General features: G+C 43.2%; 2 protein-coding genes across 4 annotated transcripts in view; one reads left to right on the forward strand and one right to left on the reverse strand.

Annotated features, from left to right (window-relative positions):
* Nucleotides 1–10,491: 10,491 nt before the first annotated feature.
* On the reverse strand, nucleotides 10,492–13,566 carry LOC115117351 (THAP domain-containing protein 5-like). 3 transcript variants are annotated; one of them, XM_065021339.1, is made up of 3 exons: nucleotides 13,488–13,566; nucleotides 12,839–13,025; nucleotides 10,492–12,202 (listed from the first exon to the last, which is right to left on the reverse strand). In XM_065021339.1, exons 2-3 carry the CDS (start codon nucleotides 12,977–12,979, stop codon nucleotides 11,375–11,377), a joined length of 969 nt encoding a protein of 322 aa, XP_064877411.1. In that variant the 5' UTR covers nucleotides 12,980–13,025; nucleotides 13,488–13,566; the 3' UTR covers nucleotides 10,492–11,374. The 3 variants fall into 3 exon arrangements, with proteins under 3 accessions (XP_064877411.1, XP_029501680.1, XP_029501681.1); XM_029645820.2 differs by having other exon boundaries at nucleotides 13,398–13,554; XM_029645821.2 differs by lacking the exon at nucleotides 13,488–13,566 and adding an exon at nucleotides 13,393–13,479.
* Nucleotides 13,567–16,756: 3,190 nt separating this feature from the next.
* The window catches only part of si:ch73-139j3.4 (CD82 antigen), a 5,080-nt gene continuing 771 nt past the window's right edge, over nucleotides 16,757–21,065 (forward strand). Inside the window, exons 1-8 of the mRNA XM_065021340.1 lie at nucleotides 16,757–17,006; nucleotides 17,176–17,254; nucleotides 17,412–17,524; nucleotides 19,522–19,596; nucleotides 19,728–19,832; nucleotides 19,924–20,100; nucleotides 20,502–20,585; nucleotides 20,895–21,065. The exon at nucleotides 20,895–21,065 is cut by the window's right edge and continues 771 nt beyond it. Coding sequence (XP_064877412.1) covers nucleotides 16,941–17,006; nucleotides 17,176–17,254; nucleotides 17,412–17,524; nucleotides 19,522–19,596; nucleotides 19,728–19,832; nucleotides 19,924–20,100; nucleotides 20,502–20,585; nucleotides 20,895–21,065 — 870 coding nt within the window. The 5' untranslated portion in view covers nucleotides 16,757–16,940. The remainder of the gene's footprint in view (nucleotides 17,007–17,175; nucleotides 17,255–17,411; nucleotides 17,525–19,521; nucleotides 19,597–19,727; nucleotides 19,833–19,923; nucleotides 20,101–20,501; nucleotides 20,586–20,894) is intronic.

A 21,065-nucleotide genomic window follows, 5' to 3' on the forward strand; every position in this document is an offset into this window, starting at 1 on the left:
GAACTATTTTGTCTTCTTCTAATGCCTCTTAAAAGGGAAAATAATCCGATTACATTACTGAGTTTGGGCAATCCAAAGTTACATTACTGAGTTTGGGCAATCCAAAGTTACATTACTGAGTTTGGGCAATCCAAAGTTACATTACTGAGTTTGGGCAATCCAAAATTACATTACTGAGTTTGGGCAATTCAAAATTACATTACTGAGTTTGGGCAATCCAAAATTACAATACTGAGTTTGGGCAATCCAAAATTACATTACTGAGTTTGGGCAATCCAAAGTTACATTACTGAGTTTGGGCAATCCAAAGTTACAATACTGAGTTTGGGCAATCCAAAGTTACAATACTGAGTTTGGGCAATCCAAAATTACCATACTGAGTTTGGGCAATCCAAAATTACATACTGAGTTTGGGCAATCCAAAGTTACAATACTGAGTTTGGGCAATCCAAAGTTACAATACTGAGTTTGGGCAATCCAAAATTACAATACTGAGTTTGGGCAATCCAAAATTACATTACTGAGTTTGGGCAATCCAAAATTACATTACTGAGTTTGGGCAATCCAAAGTTACATTAATGAGTTTGGGCAATCCAAAGTTACATTACTGAGTTTGGGCAATCCAAAATTACATTACTGAGTTTGGGCAATCCAAAATTACATTACTGAGTTTGGGCAATCCAAAGTTACAATACTGAGTTTGGGCAATCCAAAATTACATTACTGAGTTTGGGCAATCCAAAATTACATTACTGAGTTTGGGCAATCCAAAGTTACAATACTGAGTTTGGGCAATCCAAAGTTACATTACTGAGTTTGGGCAATCCAAAATTACATTACTGAGTTTGGGCAATCCAAAATTACATTACTGAGTTTGGGCAATCCAAAATTACATTACTGAGTTTGGGCAATCCAAATTTGAGATCATTCATAAATTGTTTCATCCATAGTATGTTAACAATTTGTAAATTATTAATAATCTACAACTAATGTACTTATTTGTCAACCTAAGTTATTGTCAACAAAAGATTATTGATCATGTATTTGTTAATGGTTGATTAATGGTTTGACTCAGCATGTATTTACATATTTATAAATGTATTTATATACAGTATGTCATGAATGGGCATTTACATTTACATTTAAGTCATTTACAGACGCTCTTAAATCTTGACTTACATTTGCATTACTTATGACCCCAGTATGTAGTTAATCTAAATCTTTTCAGGGGGAGGGGGTGAAAATTACTTTATCCTATCCTAGTATTCCTTAAAGACAGGTGTAATGGAAGGTGGTATTAATCTTCTGGCGTTTTGGGAGTTTGTTCCTAATTGGGGGCCAGAGCAGCGAACAGTTTTTGCTCGGGAACCTCTTCCTCAGTGGTAGGGAGGCAAGGCCAGATGGATTGAACGCATGTACTTGTTTGTTAATCAGAGCCTGGAGGTACTGAGGTGATTACCATGGTTTTACTGCAGCTTCAACTGGAAGCCAGTGGATTTGACATGAAGAATTTATACCAATGCTAAAATTTATGATACAGGTTTAATGGCACAGGCAGGAGCCCATTTATTCAGTAATCCAGACGGGAGATGACAAGTGCCTGGAACATTAGGACCTGCGCCGCTTCCTGTGTGAATCTGCGGATGTTGTAGAGCATGAACCTACTTGATTAGTTGAAAAACAGTTTCCAGGATCACGCCAAGGTTCTTAGCGCTCTGGGAGGAGGACACAAAGTTGTCAACCGTGATGGCGAGATCATGGAACGTTGCAGTCCTTCCCGGGAGGAAGAGCAGCTTGCCGAGGTTCAGCTTTGAGTTTGGTGATCCGTCATCCAAAATGTCTGCCAGACATGCAGAGATGCGATTCGCCACCTGGTCTCAGAAGGGGGAAAGGAGAAGATTAATTGTGTTGTCTGCATAGCAATGATAGGAGAGACCATTTGAGGTTTGACAGCCAAACTTACATATAGCGAGAATTAGAACAGAGCCCTGGGGGACACCAGTGGTTGGTGTGGAGACGGATTCTCGCCACGCCACCTGGTAAGTCGACGTTTTGTTTGGACGCAATCTCAAAGCGTCAACCGCGCCGGAGAACTCTTTTCGGAGAGTTTGGAGAGGAGGATCTGATGGTTCACAGTTGAAGGCAGCCGATAGGTCTAGAAGGATGAGAGCAAGAGAGAGAGTTAGCTTTAAGTGCGGAAATCCGTGATACAGAGAAGTACCAGTCTCAGTTGAATGACTAGTCTTGAAACCTGACTGATTTTCAAGAAGGTCATTCTTTGGTCAGGACAAAACGTTCAAGAGTTTTGAGAGAAAAGAAAGAAGGGATACTGGTCTGTAGTTGTTGACATTGAGGGATCGAGCTATTTTTTCAGAATGCAACTCTCGCCATCTTGAAGACGGAAGGGATAGCCAGCGGTCAGGGATGAGTTGATGTGAGGTAAGGGAGGAGGTCTCCGGAAATGGTCTGGAGAAGAGAGGAGGGGATAGGGTCAAGCGGGCAGGTTTGCCGGCAATCACAAAAGATTTCATCTGGAGAGAGAGGGGAGAAAGAGGTCAGAGCACAGGGTAGGGCAGTGTGAGCAGAACCAGCGGTTCGTTTGAAGCAAACGAGGATCGGATTTGACCTTCTGTTTCAAAATGACCGTTTCATCTGCAGGGAGGAGGGGGAGGGGGAGGAGGATTCTAAACCAGGTTGCAATAGAGCTTCCTCAGGCAGATGCTTATTTAGAGTGGTAGAAAGTGGCTTTAGCCAGAGAGAGAAGAGGAAAATGTGAGAGGAGGGATTAAAGGATGTCAGGTGAGGGAGGCACTCTGTTTTCCTCCATTTATCTTGGTTATTCGGGCCCAGAACATGAGTACATTTATAAATGTGAGAACATTTACTTACTTAATGTGAGAACATTTACTTACTAATACCTCAGTTGATGATTAATTTAAATCCTTATAAACCATTTACTAATTATTAATAAACTATTTTGCAGCCCCTAATCTAATGTTGTGAATCCAATGAGTTGCTTTAGCATTAGCTAGCCTAGCATGCTGACGAAAAATGCAGTTTAATGGAAAACGAGCAGTATTTAAATCTTCTCAGTTTTGTGGTTTGGATAATGGGATAATTAGGAGTACAAGCAACACCTTCTATTCACGGATTGACGTCCGTTTTTCAAGAGAAATCCCTCCTCCGTCACTGCGGTGAAAACATATTGGACAGTTTTGACTTGAAGGCAGACTGAACTTCAAGTTGAGACTTGGCTAACTAAACACAGTAACATAGAGTACCAGTCTAAAGTCTGGACACACCTACTCATTCAAGGGTTTTTTCTTCATTTAAACTATTTTCTACATTGGAGAGTGAAGACATCAAAACTATGACATAACACATATGTAGTAACCAGAAAAGTGATAAAACAAATCAAAATATAATTTATACTTGAGCTTCTTCAAAGTAGCCACCCTTTGTCTTGATGACCGCTCTGCACACTCTTGGCATTCTCTAAACCAGCTTCATGAGGTAGTCACCCTTTGTCTTGATGACCGCTCTGCACACTCTTGGCATTCTCTAAACCAGCTTCATGAGGTAGTCACCCTTTGTCTTGATGACCGCTCTGCACACTCTTGGCATTCTCTAAACCAGCTTCATGAGGTAGTCACCCTTTGTCTTGATGACCGCTCTGCACACTCTTGGCATTCTCTCAACCAGCTTCTCACCCTTTGTCTTGAACCAGCTTCATGAGGTAGTCACCCTTTGTCTTGATGACCGCTCTGCACACTCTTGGCATTCTCTAAACCAGCTTCATGTAGTCACCCTTTCTCTTGATGAATGCTCTATACACTCTTGGCATTCTCTCAACCAGCTTCATGAGGTAGTCACCCTTTTTCTTGATGACAGCTCTGCACACTCTTGGCATTCTCTCAACCAGCTTCATGAGTAGTCACCCTTTGTCTTGAACCGCTCTGCACACTTCCTTCAACCAGCTTCATGAGGTAGTCACCCTTTTCTTGATGACCGCTCACACTCTTGGCATTCTCTCAACCAGCTTCATGAGGTCTTGTCTTGATGACCGCTCTGCACACTCTTGGCATTCTCTCAACCAGCTTCATGAGGTAGTCACCCTTTGTCTTGATGACGCTCTGCACACTCTTGGCATTCTCTAAACCAGCTTCATGAGGTAGTCACCCTTTGTCTTCCTCTGACTCGTCTGCTTCATGAGGTAGTCATCTTGCTCTGCACACTCTTGGCCTTTCTTCAGAAAAGCTAGAACTCTTGGCCTTCTCTCAAAGCTTCATTAGTCACCCTTTGTCTTGTGAGGCACACTCTTGGAAATTCCTCAACCAGCTTCATGTAGTCACCCTTTGTCTTGATGATGCAACTCTTGGCTCTCAACCAGCTTCATGAGGTAGTCACCCTTTGTCTTGATGACCGCTCTGCACACTCTTGGCCTTCTCTCAACCAGCTTCATGAGGTAGTCACCCTTTGTCTTGATGACCGCTCTGCACACTCTTGGCCTTCTCTCAACCAGCTTCATGAGGTAGTCTTTTGACTGCTACTGTATATAAAATACTACTGTATATAAATACATTGATAAAAATGTATATAAATGGTGAGTCAAACCATTAATCAACCATTAACAAATGCCTTATAACTAATCTTATGAGTTGACAATAACTCCTTTATAACAATGTTGTTATGAGTGCTCCTGGCTGTGGGTTTCTTCATTGTCACTTACCCTGAATTTCAGACTGCCTGAATAACAGACCATGAAATGACATAAACACAAGACGATCTATTCTCTTCCCAAACGTTTATCCATCTTGTAAACATTCAGAAAATAGAACAAAGGACTTGATTGCAAATTGCCTGTGAGGAAGAGAAATGCCTTTCATGTTCACTTTGAAAGCTATCATCATACTTCAGCAAGTCTGTGGTACATGGCCAATATACCACGGCTAAGGGCTGTCTCCAGGCACTCTGTGTTGCGTTGCGCTTCAGAACAGCCCTTAGCCGTGGTATATTGGCCATATACCACACCCCCATGCCAATATACCATGGCTAAGGGCTGTCTCCAGGCACTCTGTGTTGCGTTGCGCTTCAGAACAGCCCTTAGCCGTGGTATATTGGTCATATACCACACCCCCCCATGGCAATATACCACGGCTAAGGGCTGTCTCCAGGCACTCTGTGTTGCGTTGCGCTTCAGAACAGCCCTTAGCCGTGGTATATTGGCCATATACCACACCCCCCATGCCAATATACCACGGCTAAGGGCTGTCTCCAGGCACTCTGTGTTGCGTTGCGCTTCAGAACAGCCCTTAGCCGTGGTATATTGGCCATATACCACACCCCCATGGCAATATACCACGGCTAAGGGCTGTCTCCAGGCACTCTGTGTTGCGTTGCGCTTCAGAACAGCCCTTAGCCGTGGTATATTGGTCATATACCACACCCCCCATGGCAATATACCACGGCTAAGGGCTGTCTCCAGGCACTCTGTGTTGCGTTGCGCTTCAGAACAGCCCTTAGCCGTGGTATATTGGTCATATACCACACCCCCCATTTTATACCACGGCTAAGGGCTGTCTCCAGGCACTCTGTGTTGCGTTGCGCTTCAGAACAGCCCTTAGCCGTGGTATATTGGTCATTACCACACCTCCCCATTTATACCACGGCTAAGGGCTGTCTCCAGGCACTCTGTGTTATGCGCTTCAGAACACCAGCCGTAGGCTAGTTGAGATTTAATACTAGTTGAGAACACTTTATTTAACCAGGTAGGCCACCATTTTTTAAACCTTTTTTAACCAGGTAGGCTTTCACCTTTATTTAACCAGGTAGGCTAGTTGAGAACACCTTTATTTAACCAGGTAGGCTAGTTGAGAACACCTTTATTTAACCAGGTAGGCTAGTTGAGAACAAGTTCTCATTTGCAACTGCGACCTGGCCAAGATAAAGCATAGCAGTGTGAACAGACAACACAGAGTTACACATGGAGTAAACAATTAACAAGTCAATAACACAGTAGAAAAAAAAAAAAAATGGGGAGTCTATATACAATGTGTGCAAAAGGCATGAGGAGGTAGGCGAATAATTACAATTTTGCAGATTAACACTGGAGTGATAAATGATCAGATGGTCATGTACAGGTAGAGATATTGGTGTGCAAAAGAGCAGAAAAGTAAATAAGTAAAACAGTATGGGGATGAGGTAGGTGAAAATGGGTGGGCTATTTACCAATAGACTATGTACAGCTGCAGCGATCGGTTAGCTGCTCAGATAGCTGATGTTTGAAGTTGGTGAGGGAGATAAAAGTCTCCAACTTCAGCGATTTTTGCAATTCGTTCCAGTCACAGGCAGCAGAGTACTGGAACGAAAGGCGGCCAAATGAGGTGTTGGCTTTAGGGATGATCAATGAGATACACCTGACAGATTTGAACTTTAACACAATTATATGAATGTTATCAATCTCTATCAACTAATACTGAATGCATCTTTTTAACCTTAGATGTTTTAAGATCCTCACATACTATGAACTTACTAATACTTTTCAATGTATAACAGGCTATGAATATGTCCTTTAACCTGTCACACCTGTCACTCACCTGCCTTTATAGAATTAACTGAAGTTAGATTACCTCACCTGCCTTTATAGAATTAACTGAAGTTAGATTACCTCACCTGCCTTTATAGAATTAACTGAAGTTAGATTACCTCACCTGCCTTTATAGAATTAACTGAAGTTAGACCTGCCTTTACCTCACCTGCCTTTATAGAATTAACTGAAGTTAGATTACCACGCCTGCCTTTATAGAATTAACTGAAGTTAGGTTACCTCACCTGTCACTCACCTGCCTTTATAGAATTAACTGAAGTTAGATTACCACACCTGCCTTTATAGAATTAACTGAAGTTAGATTACCTCACCTGCCTTTATAGAATTAACTGAAGTTAGATTACCTCACCTGCCTTTATAGAATTAACTGAAGTTAGATTACCTCACCTGCCTTTATAGAATTAACTGAAGTTAGATTACCTCACCTGCCTTTATAGAATTAACTGAAGTTAGATTACCTCACCTGCCTTTATAGAATTAACTGAAGTTAGATTACCACGCCTGCCTTTATAGAATTAACTGAAGTTAGGTTACCTCACCTGTCACTCACCTGCCTTTATAGAATTAACTGAAGTTAGATTACCTCACCTGCCTTTATAGAATTAACTGAAGTTAGATTACCACACCTGTCACTCACCTGCCTTTATAGAATTAACTGAAGTTAGATTACCGCGCCTGTCACTCACCTGCCTTTATAGAATTAACTGAAGTTAGATTACCGCGCCTGTCACTCACCTGCCTTTATAGAATTAACTGAAGTTAGATTACCTCACCTGTCACTCACCTGCCTTTATAGAATTAACTGAAGTTAGATTACCTCACCTGCCTTTATAGAATTAACTGAAGTTAGATTACCTCACCTGTCACTCACCTGCCTTTATAGAATTAACTGAAGTTAGATTACCTCACCTGCCTTTATAGAATTAACTGAAGTTAGATTACCACACCTGTCACTCACCTGCCTTTATAGAATTAACTGAAGTTAGATTACCTCACCTACCTTTATAGAATTAACTGAAGTTAGATTACCTCACCTGTCACTCACCTGCCTTTATAGAATTAACATTAACGTATTACTCTGAAATGAAATTAGACTCTAAGTACAGAACAAACAATGGCCCCCATTAAGTCTGTTTGTTTAGAGTCTTGACTAATGCGTTGGAATAATGCACCTCATTTATTCACACGAGTCGTTCAGGCAAGTGCAGTCAGGGAGCGTGTTCCAAATGGGCCATAGTAGTGTGTTATACAGCCCCTTTGGGAAGCAGACCAGGCCTCGGGTCCCAGGGATGGAAGGCGTTTGTCTCAGGGGGTGGAGGCAGAAAGATGCAGGGGTGAATCCTAATGAATGTTGACGTAGTCGTGCAGCGATGTCAACGGGAGACTAAGTGAACATTTGGCATCTAATGAGCCTTTAGAAAGGTCGGCTATGACGAATGCATCAGCATATAATTATCATTGAAAAAAATGGACCTAACAACCACTTTTATTATGACTACGGCTACAATTAAAGTAAGTGCTTTTCTAAGGTAAAAAGTCTGTGCTTAGATGTTCAGTTCAACCATACCTGGAGTTCTTCCTGTATCCACACAAGCCCTGTGAATCGGCTGCTGCTCCAGACACCTGGATCAATGAGTTAGCAGCTAACTGTCCAAAACGGCCTGAAATAACTTCACAGTTCTGAAGTTTCCAATAACAACAACATTTCCAATAAAAACAACCAATAAAAAAATAGCTTTCTTAATCAACCAGAACATCAACAGTTACATGTGGCTGCTAATCAACCAGAACATCAACAGTTACATGTGGCTGCTAATCAACCAGAACATCAACAGTTACATGTGGCTGCTAATCAACCAGAACATCAACAGTTACATGTGGCTGCTAATCAACCAGAACATCAACAGTTACATGTGGCTGCTAATCAACCAGAACATCAACAGTTACATGTGGCTGCTAATCAACCAGAACATCAACAGTTACATGTGGCTGCTAATCAAAGTTAACTGTCTAAGTTAATCATCCTGCTTTCTGAAATACCCCACTGGGTTGGTGCAGTGCAGACATAACGCCTGCCTGATGGCAGGTTGCATTCTGCATAGGATCTAGGATACAAACAGGATGAGACTATCACTTGGCAACAGACAGAGCTGCAGTCAGATGACCAGGAGAGAGCCTAAAGGCAGAAGAGTGAGGAGCAAAATCAGATTGCCATTTTGAGGGCCATGTTCTAATGTAATATAAAGTTCATTAGATGTGTTGCGAACACAAAGGTACTGCATTGAAACACACAAGCACAGCAATTAACATCTGGAATTGAATAAATATTGTTTTCCTATGACCGACATGATTGGTTGTTGTGTCCTTGTATTTGTGCTGCTGCTACATTCTATTGGACAGACACAGAACAAGGGCCAATCATCTAGAGCCAAGGACAGGACCTATAGGCCAATCTTTACATGATCAAAGTCAACCTATATGATTTTAAATCGTCAGTGAAGTCCCCAGCTTCTTCATTACTGCTCAAAAGTTCTTCTCAGATATCAATAACATTGCTGTGAAGTTGACTTTGTAGCATTGCAGACTAGTAATCAATCAGTCATCTCAGTGTACATGCTGTTCTTTTTACCCGAGATCAATAAACTGGGGAAGTGACAATGTCGTGTCTTCAGAGTGGCTCTGTGAGGCGTGTGACGTTTCTCTTATAGATCTCAGGTCAAAATAACAGCGTGTCGTCTACACTGCGATTAGAGCTCCCTTCATCTCACAATAGCCTACAAGCAGCCCTTCCTACAAGCAGCCCTTCCTTACAAGCAGCCCTTCCTACAAGCAGCCCTTCCTACAAGCAGCCCTTCCTACAAGCAGCCCTTCCTACAAGCAGCCCTTCCTACAAGCAGCCCTTCCTACAAGCAGCCCTTCCTTACAAGCAGCCCTTCCTTACAAGCAGCCCTTCCTTACAAGCAGCCCTTCCTTACAAGCAGCCCTTCCTTACAAGCAGCCCTTCCTTACAAGCAGCCCTTCCTACAAGCAGCCCTTCCTTACAAGCAGCCCTTCCTTACAAGCAGCCCTTCCTTACAAGCAGCCCTTCCTTACAAGCAGCCCTTCTATTCTATTGTGCTTCATGTATCTGCTATATCTCTCTACTGTTGCTCCTATGGAATGCTAGTCGTTGCTCACATTATGTTTCACTACAAGTGATGTGAAATGAAACGGTCAGTTCTGGTTCAAGGTTACGCCACGTTCATAACAACTGTGAACTCGGAAATCTCAGACTTCAGTACGTTCAAAACATCTGTGAATTCGGATTAAAACGAGCTCCGAGCTCTGGGAAAAATAGCTTTGAACGGTCGTTCAACTCGGAATTCCAAGTCGGGAACTCAGGCCTCTGAAGCCCGGGGACTCAGGCCTCTGAAGCCCGGGGACTCAGGCCTCTGAAGCCCGGGGACTCAGGCCTCTGAAGCCCGGGGACTCAGGCCTCTGAAGCCCGGGGACTCAGGTCTCTGAAGCCCGGGGACTCAGGTCTCTGAAGCCCGGGGACTCAGGCCTCTGAAGCCCGGGGACTCAGGCCTCTGAAGCCCGGGGACTCAGGCCTCTGAAGCCCGGGGACTCAGGCCTCTGAAGCCCGGGAACTCAGGCCTCTGAAGCCCGGGAACTCCATAAAATAGAAGGTCAAATCATTATGTCAGCGATCCACAGGTAGGAAGGTCGGAGCTCCAGAAAGAGTCGGAGCTAGAACCCCCCAGCTGCATAAAGCTTCAACATGAAGATCACTGAAGTCATGATTTGACCCCCCCCCCCCCCCGATAAAAGGGTTGCAGGTAATGTAAGCCATCTCCATCAAGAAAGAGGACCGCAGTGTTGCATTTTCATTGATGAGAAATCAGTTGACCATTTAATTTCTTTATGGAAAGAAGTAGAGGACGTCAGACCAATGGGAGTCAAGGAGCAACCAGTTACATCATCAAAAAGGTGCAAAGCTTGTTTAACATTCAAATATATTATTTTATTTGAGAAAGCATTAAAAGCTTGACGTTTCGGCCTTCAATGGCCTTCACCAGAACCGGTTCATTTATCAGAACCTGTCTATTTAAGGCAATTGAAGAAGGCCGAAATGTCAAGCTTTTAATAGTTGCTTGATTAAAAAATATATTTTGAATAGTGAACAAAGCATTGCTTTCCTATTCAACTATTTAATTAGAACCAAGAATATGCACCTAAAACGGTGTAGTCGTCTCAGTCACTCGGATACTTACTGCTTGTTATTATCCAAATAAATATAAAACATTAGTGAAAAACATATGCCTTTTCATACATTAATAACCAGCAAAGTAAGGATCCGTATGACCGCACAGTAGATTTGATATGATATACGAATACTATACCATTGAATAAAACAACCATCTGTAGCACAAGAATAGGGAATATCACTTCCCTTAAAACGCTCCAAATTACACCACTAATATTGACAATATGTCAGTCGGTGATGTCGAAACATGAAACAGTAGTGCATCGTGCCAGGGCCTGTCCTAAAGACACAGTGCCACCTAGTGGAGACAAACGGAAGGACTAGAACGAGCTGGAGAACAGATTCTAGCCTTGGCCAACGCTCTTTGAGAAGGGCCTCACTACTAGTAAGTAATATAACTCTGGTGAAACATGTAAACAGATAAGAAATAAGTACAAGTGATTGAGACTGTAATAAATACACAAAATACATCTCATTAGAAAGACCGTTGTTAATGGAAACAAAGCACTACGGTTAAGACATCAGAGCAACGCAGAAGTAATATAGTCCTCCAGTAGTTTCTGCTTGTCTTTTAAAACAATGTTGCTCTCCTTCAGATGTGCCATCTCGCTCTCAAGCGATCGTATTTTAGCCATGGTGCTTTCCTCTCTCCTATCCAGCTCCATGATCTTGGTGTGGAGGCTGGCTGTCTTCCTCCACAGCTGTTCCTGGTCCGTGTCCTGTTTGCAGTAGGAGTGCTCGTACACAGAGATGTGTTCCCCGTCCCCGGGGCCCTCCTCCCGGTCTCCCACCCACTCCTCCCTCCGCAGCTCCAGAGGGAAGATCCTAAACGTCTGACCGAGGGCCATATGGAGGGCGTCCACCGTGGCTTCACATTCAGAGAAACGGCCGACAGGGCCGACGGATTCACAGCAGAGCACAGTCACAGTGGAGTCCAGTGTATCCAGCTGCTGCAGTGTCTGTGTCTCACCAGACAGGTTCAAGCATGAGGCTGTCAGTATCCCACCACTGTCTCCAGATAGTTCTCTGTTCACCTCACACACTGCAGCCTGGGTCTCTGAGAGCATCACCTCCCCCAGGAACATTTCACTAGGAGTAGAGGCCTCTGTGTCTGAAACAAGCGGTCTTTCATATAACAGTGTAGTGACCGTAGATTCACTGGCATCCTCAGGGTTAGGGACAGGAGTGACACTCACCACGACTGGTTCCACTCTGACTGTCCTTTTCAGAATCAGAGGTGTATTCTTGCCAGGAGGGGAGGGGGAGCGGATGAGTTCAATGTTGGCGTTGCATATCCTGGTTTTGGGCTTGGTGGTGTTCTTACTGGTGGAAACAGCTTTATCTGCATCCTGAGGGGAAGGAATGATGATTAAACACAAACAGAAATCATGCTGTCATAATATAGCCATGTATAGTGCTGTAATTTATGTATTTTTATTTGGGGGGATTCGTGTGTTATTTTGTATTATTAGGTGAACTGCATTGTTGGATCTAGAAATTAAAGCGTTTCGCTGCAAAATATGTTGTACGACCGATACAATTTGATGTTGCACTTTAATCAATTCCAGGGATGGTTCAATTCAAAATCAAGGCAGTCAACTTAAAAAACCATTCAAAATCAAGGCAGTCAAATCAGGTAAACTTAAAAAACAATTCAAAATGTGAAAAAACAGCATCTATTTTCAATGACTTCTCAATAAACTGAGGAGTAGAAGCTATTCATTTCAAAACTTTTTTTTCCATTGTTGAATTTTAAATTAAAATAAATTCCTGAATCGACTGCCTTCAAATTGAATTGACCCCAGCCCAGATGAATCCCAAAGAAAATATCCCAACACAATGCTTTGTACACTGCAATGACGATCAGTGTAAAATGCATGATCAAACTCATGTGAAACTCTAATAGCTGTCACTATTCTGGAAATGTGCATTAAGACTTCTGCTAATTTTGTTCTGTGTCACAGAAGGGGTGTCTGTCTACTTACATCGTGTGTGTGAGGGAAGATGGTAGGGAAGGCCGTGTGTTTCAGGTACCGGATCCCCCATCGCAGGTCAAAGCAGTCCTCAGTGAAATGTTCACTACACAGGTACTGGTGTCTGCTGGGGGTCCACTCCTCTCGCTTCATGTTGTCTACCCAGATCTGCAGCCTGACCTCATCTTGCAAAGGGAACCTGTGGGAGGAGACAATACGAACATGTTGTTAAGACAGCTACATTTGTTGACATGCCCTAATTCAATTTGTCAGCCCCATCCAAATTCTCAAGATTACATACAAAGCATTGCTTCTGTAACGTTACTAGTGTTTCAGCCTAGGCTGAAGACCAAGAAACACAATAACAACAAATGCAGCACCAGTCATTCGTAAATTGTTATACACAAAGGTAAACAAAGGAGGCTTTGTGTTTTTCTATGACAGCTAACTATTTGTTCTGAGGGCACTGCTGGATACACAACGCTAGCCAGCAACCAATATGAGCATGCTAGCTAGAAGTAGGACTGTATCTGCACATAGAAACGTGATGGATAAATAATAGATACCGTACGGGTAAAAGCTTATTCTCTTGTTTTCTTTAGAGGATGCTCCTCCACGATTTTTGCAAAGTTTTACAGCACAGTAACGGGGCATATTTCACCTGAAAATACATTAAACGTCTGTACGCGGAAGTCTTTCGGTCTTCCTCTACTGTATGGCTGCGGCAGAGAAGAGAGTTGCTGCGGCACGTAAGTTGTGGCTCAGTGTCAAAATGACACTGCCCTCTAGCGCTTGGCGGTGGAACTGCCATTCTGCATTTAGATGTTACAGTTTTTTACAATCACTTTAGCACTAATTTCGGAACCTTGATGTCATTTTTCAAAACTCTATACACAAAACTCACAACCAATGATCAAAATGCAAACTTTTCAAAACACTTTTTCCAATTGCTTGGATACAATACACATAAAGCTAAGAGCATTTGTTCATTGAACTAAAATCACCTGTTCAAAATGACACAACTTAACATCAAAGTATTACCATTTCAAAATGCAATTCACACATTACATCTGAGATGACTGTCTATTCATTTCATTACAATGATCTAACTATCAATTAATACAACTGCTCAAAATGATGAGTAACTGTTGGATTACTCTTAATGCATAGTTTTATGGAAACTGACAAACAATATGCCATGTTTAGATCATGAAAGTTTCGGGATAATGAGATCCATTGACATCAATAACCGTGGAACATGAACCAATTGGACTACATTATCTATGGATGTAATATTTCATCATCATTCTTTATCAGACACTGTTTCTATGGTCCCATGTACCACTTTTCCAGACCATGTTTTCAGATTTGACATTACTGTACACTCACCAGCCACTTTATTAGGTACACCTATCTAGTACTGGGTAGGACCCCCTTTTGCCTCCACAACAGCCTGAATTATTCACGGTGTTGTACATTAAGAGATGCCATTCTGCACACTGTTTTAAACAACTGTTATTTGAGCATTCGTGGCCATCCTGTTAGCTTGAATGAGTCTGGACATTCTCCTCTGACCTCTCTCATTAACAAGGTGTTTTTGCCCACAGAACTGCGGCTCACTGAATGTGTTTTGTTTATCGCACCATTCTCTGTAAACTCTAGAGACTGTAGTGTGTCTCTGTAAACTCTAGAGACTGTAGTGTGTCTCTGTAAACTCTAGAGACTGTAGTGCGTAACAAACCCAGGAGGGCAGCTGTTTCTGAGATGCTGGAACCACCATGTGTGGCATCAACAATCATATCACGGTCAAAGTTGCTTAGATTACGCATCTTCACTGTTCTAATGTTTGGTCGAACAACAACTAAATCTCTCTACTCTATACTCTATATATTGAGTTGCAGGCAGCCACATGATTCGCTGTTGGAATGTAACCTTCCTTGATGGGCTAAATCAGGTCTGTAGAGCTGATGTCATGACCTATGTCATTGTGTGGGATAATGTCAGGTTCCACCATGCTCAAATGGTGCAAGTGTAACAGTATAACTTTAGACTGTCCCCTCGCCCATACCGGGCGCGAACCAGGGACCCTCTGCACACATCAACAACAGTCACCCACGAAGCATCGTTACCCATCGCTCCACAAAAGCCGCGGCCCTTGCAGAGCAAGGGGAACCACTACTTCAAGGTCTCAGAGCAAGTGACGTCACCGATTGAAACGCTATTTAGCGCGCACCGCTAACTAAGCTAGCCGTTTCACATCCGTTACACAAGCATGGTTTCAGGCCCATCCACAATTTACCACCCTGTACTTACCTCCATACTCTCCTTTCCTAAAAACCCGATTGAGGAATTTTTCTCCACATGGAGGTGGAAGGTATATGATAGGCACCCTCACGAACAAGCCACCCTTCTCTAGGCCATGGATGACTCATGCAATGACATCCCGGCAGACCAGTGTCAGGTCTGGATTCGCCCGAAGATTCTTCCCAAGAGGTTTGGCTAATGAAAACATCCATTGAAATGTGGATGAGAACCTATGGCCAAATCCACAAGACAGGGTTGAGGGAAATTTAGAAGTACAGTAGTCAATCCTTTGTTTAGCTTTTTACAGTAAGCCAGGTGAGGAACACTGCAGTGATGTTTTACAGTAAGCCCGGTGAGGAACACTGCAGTTGTTGTTTTACAGTAAGCCAGGTGAGGAACACTGCAGTGATGTTTTACAGTAAGCCAGGTGAGGAACACTGCAGTGATGTTTTACAGTAAGCCAGGTGAGGAACACTGCAGTGATGTTTTACAGTAAGCCAGGTGAGGAACACTGCAGTGATGTTTTACAGTAAGCCAGGTGAGGAACACTGCAGTGATGTTTTACAGTAAGCCAGGTGAGGAACACTGCAGTGATGTTTTACAGTAAGCCAGGTGAGGAACACTGCAATGATGTTTTACAGTAAGCCCGGTGAGGAACACTGCAGTGATGTTTTACAGTAAGCCCGGTGAGGAACACTGCAATGATGTTTTACAGTAAGCCAGGTGAGGAACACTGCAGTGATGTTTTACAGTAAGCCCGGTGAGGAACACTGCAGTGATGTTTTACAGTAAGCCAGGTGAGGAACACTGCAGTGATGTTTTACAGTAAGCCAGGTGAGGAACACTGCAGTGATGTTTTACAGTAAGCCAGGTGAGGAACACTGCAGTGATGTTTTACAGTAAGCCAGGTGAGGAACACTGCAGTGATGTTTTACAGTAAGCCAGGTGAGGAACACTGCAGTGATGTTTTTAAGCCAGGTGAGGAACACTGCAGTGATGTTTTACAGTAAGCCAGGTGAGGAACACTGCAGTGATGTTTTACAGTAAGCCCGGTGAGGAACACTGCAGTGATGTTTTACAGTAAGCCAGGTGAGGAACACTGCAGTGATGTTTTACTGTAAGCCCGGTGAGGAACACTGCAGTTTGTTAGGTAGGTAGGAACACTGCAATGATGGTAGATAGGAACACTAGTGATGTTTTACAGTGTGAGGAACACTGCAGTGATGTTTTACAGTAAGCCAGGTGAGGAACACTGCAGTGATGTTTTACTGTAAGCCCGGTGAGGAACACTGCAGTTTGTTAGGTAGGTAGGTAGATAGGTAGGTGTGTGTGTGTGTGTGTGTGTGTGTGTGTGTGTGTGTGTGTAAATCAGTAACTACCTGTGTTTTCCTTCTCCTGAATAATTCACAGCCATGTGGTTTTGTAGGTAGCACAGGCTGCTTTGACCACAGCACTTCAAGTATCAGGTAGGTAGGTAGGTAGGTAGGTAGGTGTGTGTGTGTGTGTGTGTGTGTGTGTGTGTGTGTGTGTGTGTGTGTGTGTGTGTGTGTGTGTGTGTGATACCTTCATGCGTGGGAGTAGTTAATTATTAAGAACAACGAGGAGCTGGACTCTGTTCCCAAGGTGATGGAACCAGGAAATGGGACCTACCAAATAAAGCATTACCTTAACAGTAGTAAGGCAGACAGTAGTCAGGCAGACAGTAGTCAGGCAGACAGGGAGGTGAGAGAAAAATAGTTTGTCTGCCATTGGTGTTGCCCGTCGCCGTGTCAGTGAGAAGAAACCACAGATAAAATATCAGGAAGACATCATGAAGGTGGACGACAAGTTTCAAATTCTGAAATTCTTCGCAGCAGTTTTCAACTCTGTTTTCTTGGTAAGAACAAAAAAAGATGGAGAATTCAACCTAACCCTAATCTTAACCAGCTAGCGTTCCTCATCTGAATCTCCTAAAAACGATCCAGAGAGGAGGCTTCGCATCTCGACATGGGGGTTTCATGTACTACATATGAAGTGACATGCAGTATTCTGAATCCTCTACACAGATTCTGGGGCTCTGTATCTTTGGATGTGCGGTATGGATCTTGTTTGACAAGGACAATTTCATTGCTGTTCTCAGCTCTGGTAAGTTATACTGGACAGAGAATTGCCTTTTGTCACATTTCAGAATTTCTATATTAACTCAAATGTTATGAGAGAGACAAGGGTGTGATTGTTCCTCTGAAAACACACCTGTGTTTTTGTTGTGTGTGTGTGTGTGTGTGTGCGTGTGTGTGTGTAGTTGAAGTGAAGACTGTAGCTGGGGGACTGTTCATCATTGGTCTAGTGGTGGTTGGTGTCACTATCCTGGGGTGTATGGGAGCCCAACTGGAGAACAGGTGCTTCCTACTACTGGTGAGTGGTCATGTTACGGTCATAATAACACACGCACACGCACGCACACGCACACACACACACACACACACACACACACACACACACACACACACACACACACACACACACACACACTAGTGACTCGTGGGTTGACTCATAACCCGTAGTCCGCACAGTTATATCCAGGGTGGGTGGGTTTAGGGTCATTAAATATTGTGTGGATGAAAGGGCGGGTTGGTGGCGGGTGGGTTGAAAATAGAGAAAACTATGCATAAAAAAATCCATCAATGTATCATTATTGTGCAGTTCATGTCTATCAGTAAATAAATGTACAAGAGAAGAAAGGGAACTGTACAAGACGAAGAGGAGGAAATCAGCTGTGACAGGCTCTCACAGACCTGTAACTTCTTCTTTAAGAGGCTCCTCTGTCCTCCACTCGTTACCTGTATTAATGGCACCTGTTTGAAGTTGTTATCAATATAAAAGACACCTGTCCACAACCTCAAACAGTCACACTCCAAACTCCACTATGGCCGAGACCAAAGAGCTGTCAAAGGACACCAGAAACAAAATTGTAGACCTGCACCAGGCTGGGAAGACTGAATCTGCAATAGGTAAGCAGCTTGGTTTGAAGAAATCAACTGTGGGAGCAATTATTAGGAAATGGAAGACATACAAGACCACTGATAATCTCCCTCGATCTGGGGCTACACGCAAGATCTCACCCCGTGGGGTCAAAATGATCACAAGAACGGTGAGCAAAAATCCCAGAACCACACGGGGGGACCTAGTGAATGACCTGCAGAGAGCTGGGACCAAAGTAACACAGCCTACCATCAGTAACACACTACGCCGCCAGGGACTCAAATCCTGCAGTGCCAGACATGTCCCCCTGCTTAAGCCAGTACATGTCCAGTACCTGTCCAGGCCCGTCTGAAGTTTGCTAGAGAGCATTTGGATGATCCAGAAGAAGATTGGGAGAATGTCATATGGTCAGATGAAACCAAAATATAACTTTTTGGTAAAAACTCAACTCGTCGTGTTTGGAGGACAAAGAATGCTGAGTTGCATCCAAAGAACACCATACCTACTGTGAAGCATGGGGGTGGAAACATCATGCTTTGGAGCTGTTTTTCTGCAAAGGGACCAGGACGACTTATCCGTGTAAAGGAAAATAATGAATGGGGCCATGTATCGTGAGATTTTGAGTGAAAGCGTCCTTCCATCACCAAGGGCATTGAAGATGAAACGTGGCTGGGTCTTTCAGCATGACAATGATCCTAAACACACCGCCCGGGCAATGAAGGAGTGGCTTCGTAAGAAGCATTTCAAGGTCCTGTAGTGGCCAAGCCAGTCTCCAGATCTCAACCCCATAGAAAATCTTTGGAGGGAGTTGAAAGTCCGTGTTGCCCAGCAACAGCCCCAAAACATCACAGCTCTAGAGGAGATCTGCATGGAGGAATAGGCCAAAATACCAGCAACAGTGTGTGAAAACCTTGTGAAGACTTACAGAAAACGTTTGACCTCTGTCATTGCCAACAAAGGGTATATAACAAAGTATTGAGAAACTTTTGTTATTGACCAAATACTTATTTTACACCATAATTTGCAAATAAATTCATTAAAAATTTAAAAAAGTGATTTTCTGGATTTTTTTTCTCATTTTGTCTGTCATAGTTGAAGTCTACCTATGATGAAAATTACAGGCCTCTCTCATCTTTTTAAGTGGGAGAACTTGCACAATTGGTGGCTGACTAACTACTTTTTTGCCCCACTGTATAGTATAACCTTTGAAATGTTATGTTTATGGACAAACGTATGATTCTGCTGTGAGAGCTTGTTGGAACAAACAGCTGGCACGCACGCACGCACGCACGCACACGCACGCACGCACGCACGCACGCACGCACACACACACACACACACACACACACACGTGACTCATCCTTAAGCTCCTAGTGTAGTGTTTGTGGTGACCTAACTGATTTTAGTCAACTCTCTGTCTTTCCTCTCAGTATATGGGCTTCCTGATCTGCATCGTCCTTGGTCAGCTGTTTGTCACCTTCATCATTTTGATAAATCATGGAAAGGTATGTCCAGGACCAAGCATTAAGCATCGCAGAGAAAATGGGCTGTATTAACATGTTGTTGCATAGTACTATGATAACTGCTTTGTTTCTACACAGAGACAGACAGACAGACATGTGTTTTGCGCTGACAGATCACATCTAAGATGAAAATAGAAGTGGATAAGATCATCACTGAATATGGAACAAACCCTGACAATCAACGACATTGGAAGCTTCTGGATAATGTACAGCGCTATGTATGTATGACAGCAATTGTGAAATATGGTCCACATCAAAAGCGAAGATGAGGCGAGACCAAACTGACCAGTTGTGTGTGTGTGTGTGTAGGGGCACTGCTGTGGTATGCAGAGTCCTAATGACTGGCAGAGCAACATGTTCATTAAGAACAACAGTCTGATAGAGGTGTATCCCTGTAGCTGTTTCAACACCACGGACTGTCCTGCCATCTCAGGATTCAGCACACTGCTGTTTGGAAATGGAAATGAAACACAGATCCATCCACAGGTACAGTGTCTCTCTCTCTCTATCTATCTATCTATCTATCTATCTATCTATCTATCTATCTATCTATCTATCTCTCTCTCTCTCTCTCTCTCTCTCTATCTCTCTCTCTCTCTCTCTCTCTCTCTCTCTCTCTCTCTATATATATATATATATATATATATCTCTCTCACACTCTTTCGCTCTCTCTCTCTCTATCTATCTATCTATCTATCTATCTATCTATCTATCTATCTATCTATCTCTCTCTCTATATATCTCTCTCTCTCTCGCACTCTCTCTCTCGCACTCTCTCTCTCGCACTCTCTCTCTCTCGCACTCTCTCTCTCTCTCTCTCTCTCTCTCATATGCACTCCCACTCCTCCCATCTGTATTGACATTTTCAAGTGTGTGTGTTTTTACAGAGATGTGTAGACATAATCACCAACTGGCTGAAGGAGAACACTTTGACAATAGTGGGAATGGAAGTGGGCCTGCTAATCAGTCAGGTAACACATAGACACATGCACACACACGCACACACACAGACACACACACAGACACACACAGACACAGACACACACACAGACACACACAGACACAGACACACACAGACACAGACACATGCACACACACGCACACACACAGACACACAGGCACACAAAGACACACACACAGACACACACAGACACAGCCACATGCACAAAGACACACACACACACACCCACTTCTCAGCTGTTCACATTTGTCTGAATCGACAGGTTTTCCAGTTTGTTGTTGTTGTTGTTGATGTTAAACAAGTTGTTTTCTTGTGACAGGTCCTCCAGTTTATAGTGGCTGTGTATCTGTACCAGACTGTTGGTCAGAAAGTCAAGCTGAGAAATGTTAGTCAACTGATTCTCTCTGAGGACCATTGTGAACCAAACCCTGACAACCTTGATGACCCTGACTACTCTGACCAAAACCATGGCTATCCTGAACCAAACCAG

Source organism: Oncorhynchus nerka, linkage group LG8 (genome assembly GCF_034236695.1).
Source record: "Oncorhynchus nerka isolate Pitt River linkage group LG8, Oner_Uvic_2.0, whole genome shotgun sequence".
Lineage (NCBI taxonomy): Eukaryota > Metazoa > Chordata > Actinopteri > Salmoniformes > Salmonidae > Oncorhynchus > Oncorhynchus nerka.

Excerpts from the sequence above, each read along its gene's own strand:
- LOC115117351 (XM_029645820.2), bottom strand. The coding sequence starts at position 13,480 with ATGCCCCGTTACTGTGCTGTAAAACTTTGCAAAAATCGTGGAGGAGCA. Across the intron at positions 13,026-13,397 it reads AAGAGAATAAGCTTTTACCC|GTTCCCTTTGCAAGATGAGG; the intron begins GTACGGTATCTA and ends CTCCTCCCACAG. Across the intron at positions 12,203-12,838 it reads TCTTCCCTCACACACACGAT|GATGCAGATAAAGCTGTTTC; the intron begins GTAAGTAGACAG and ends CCTTCCCCTCAG.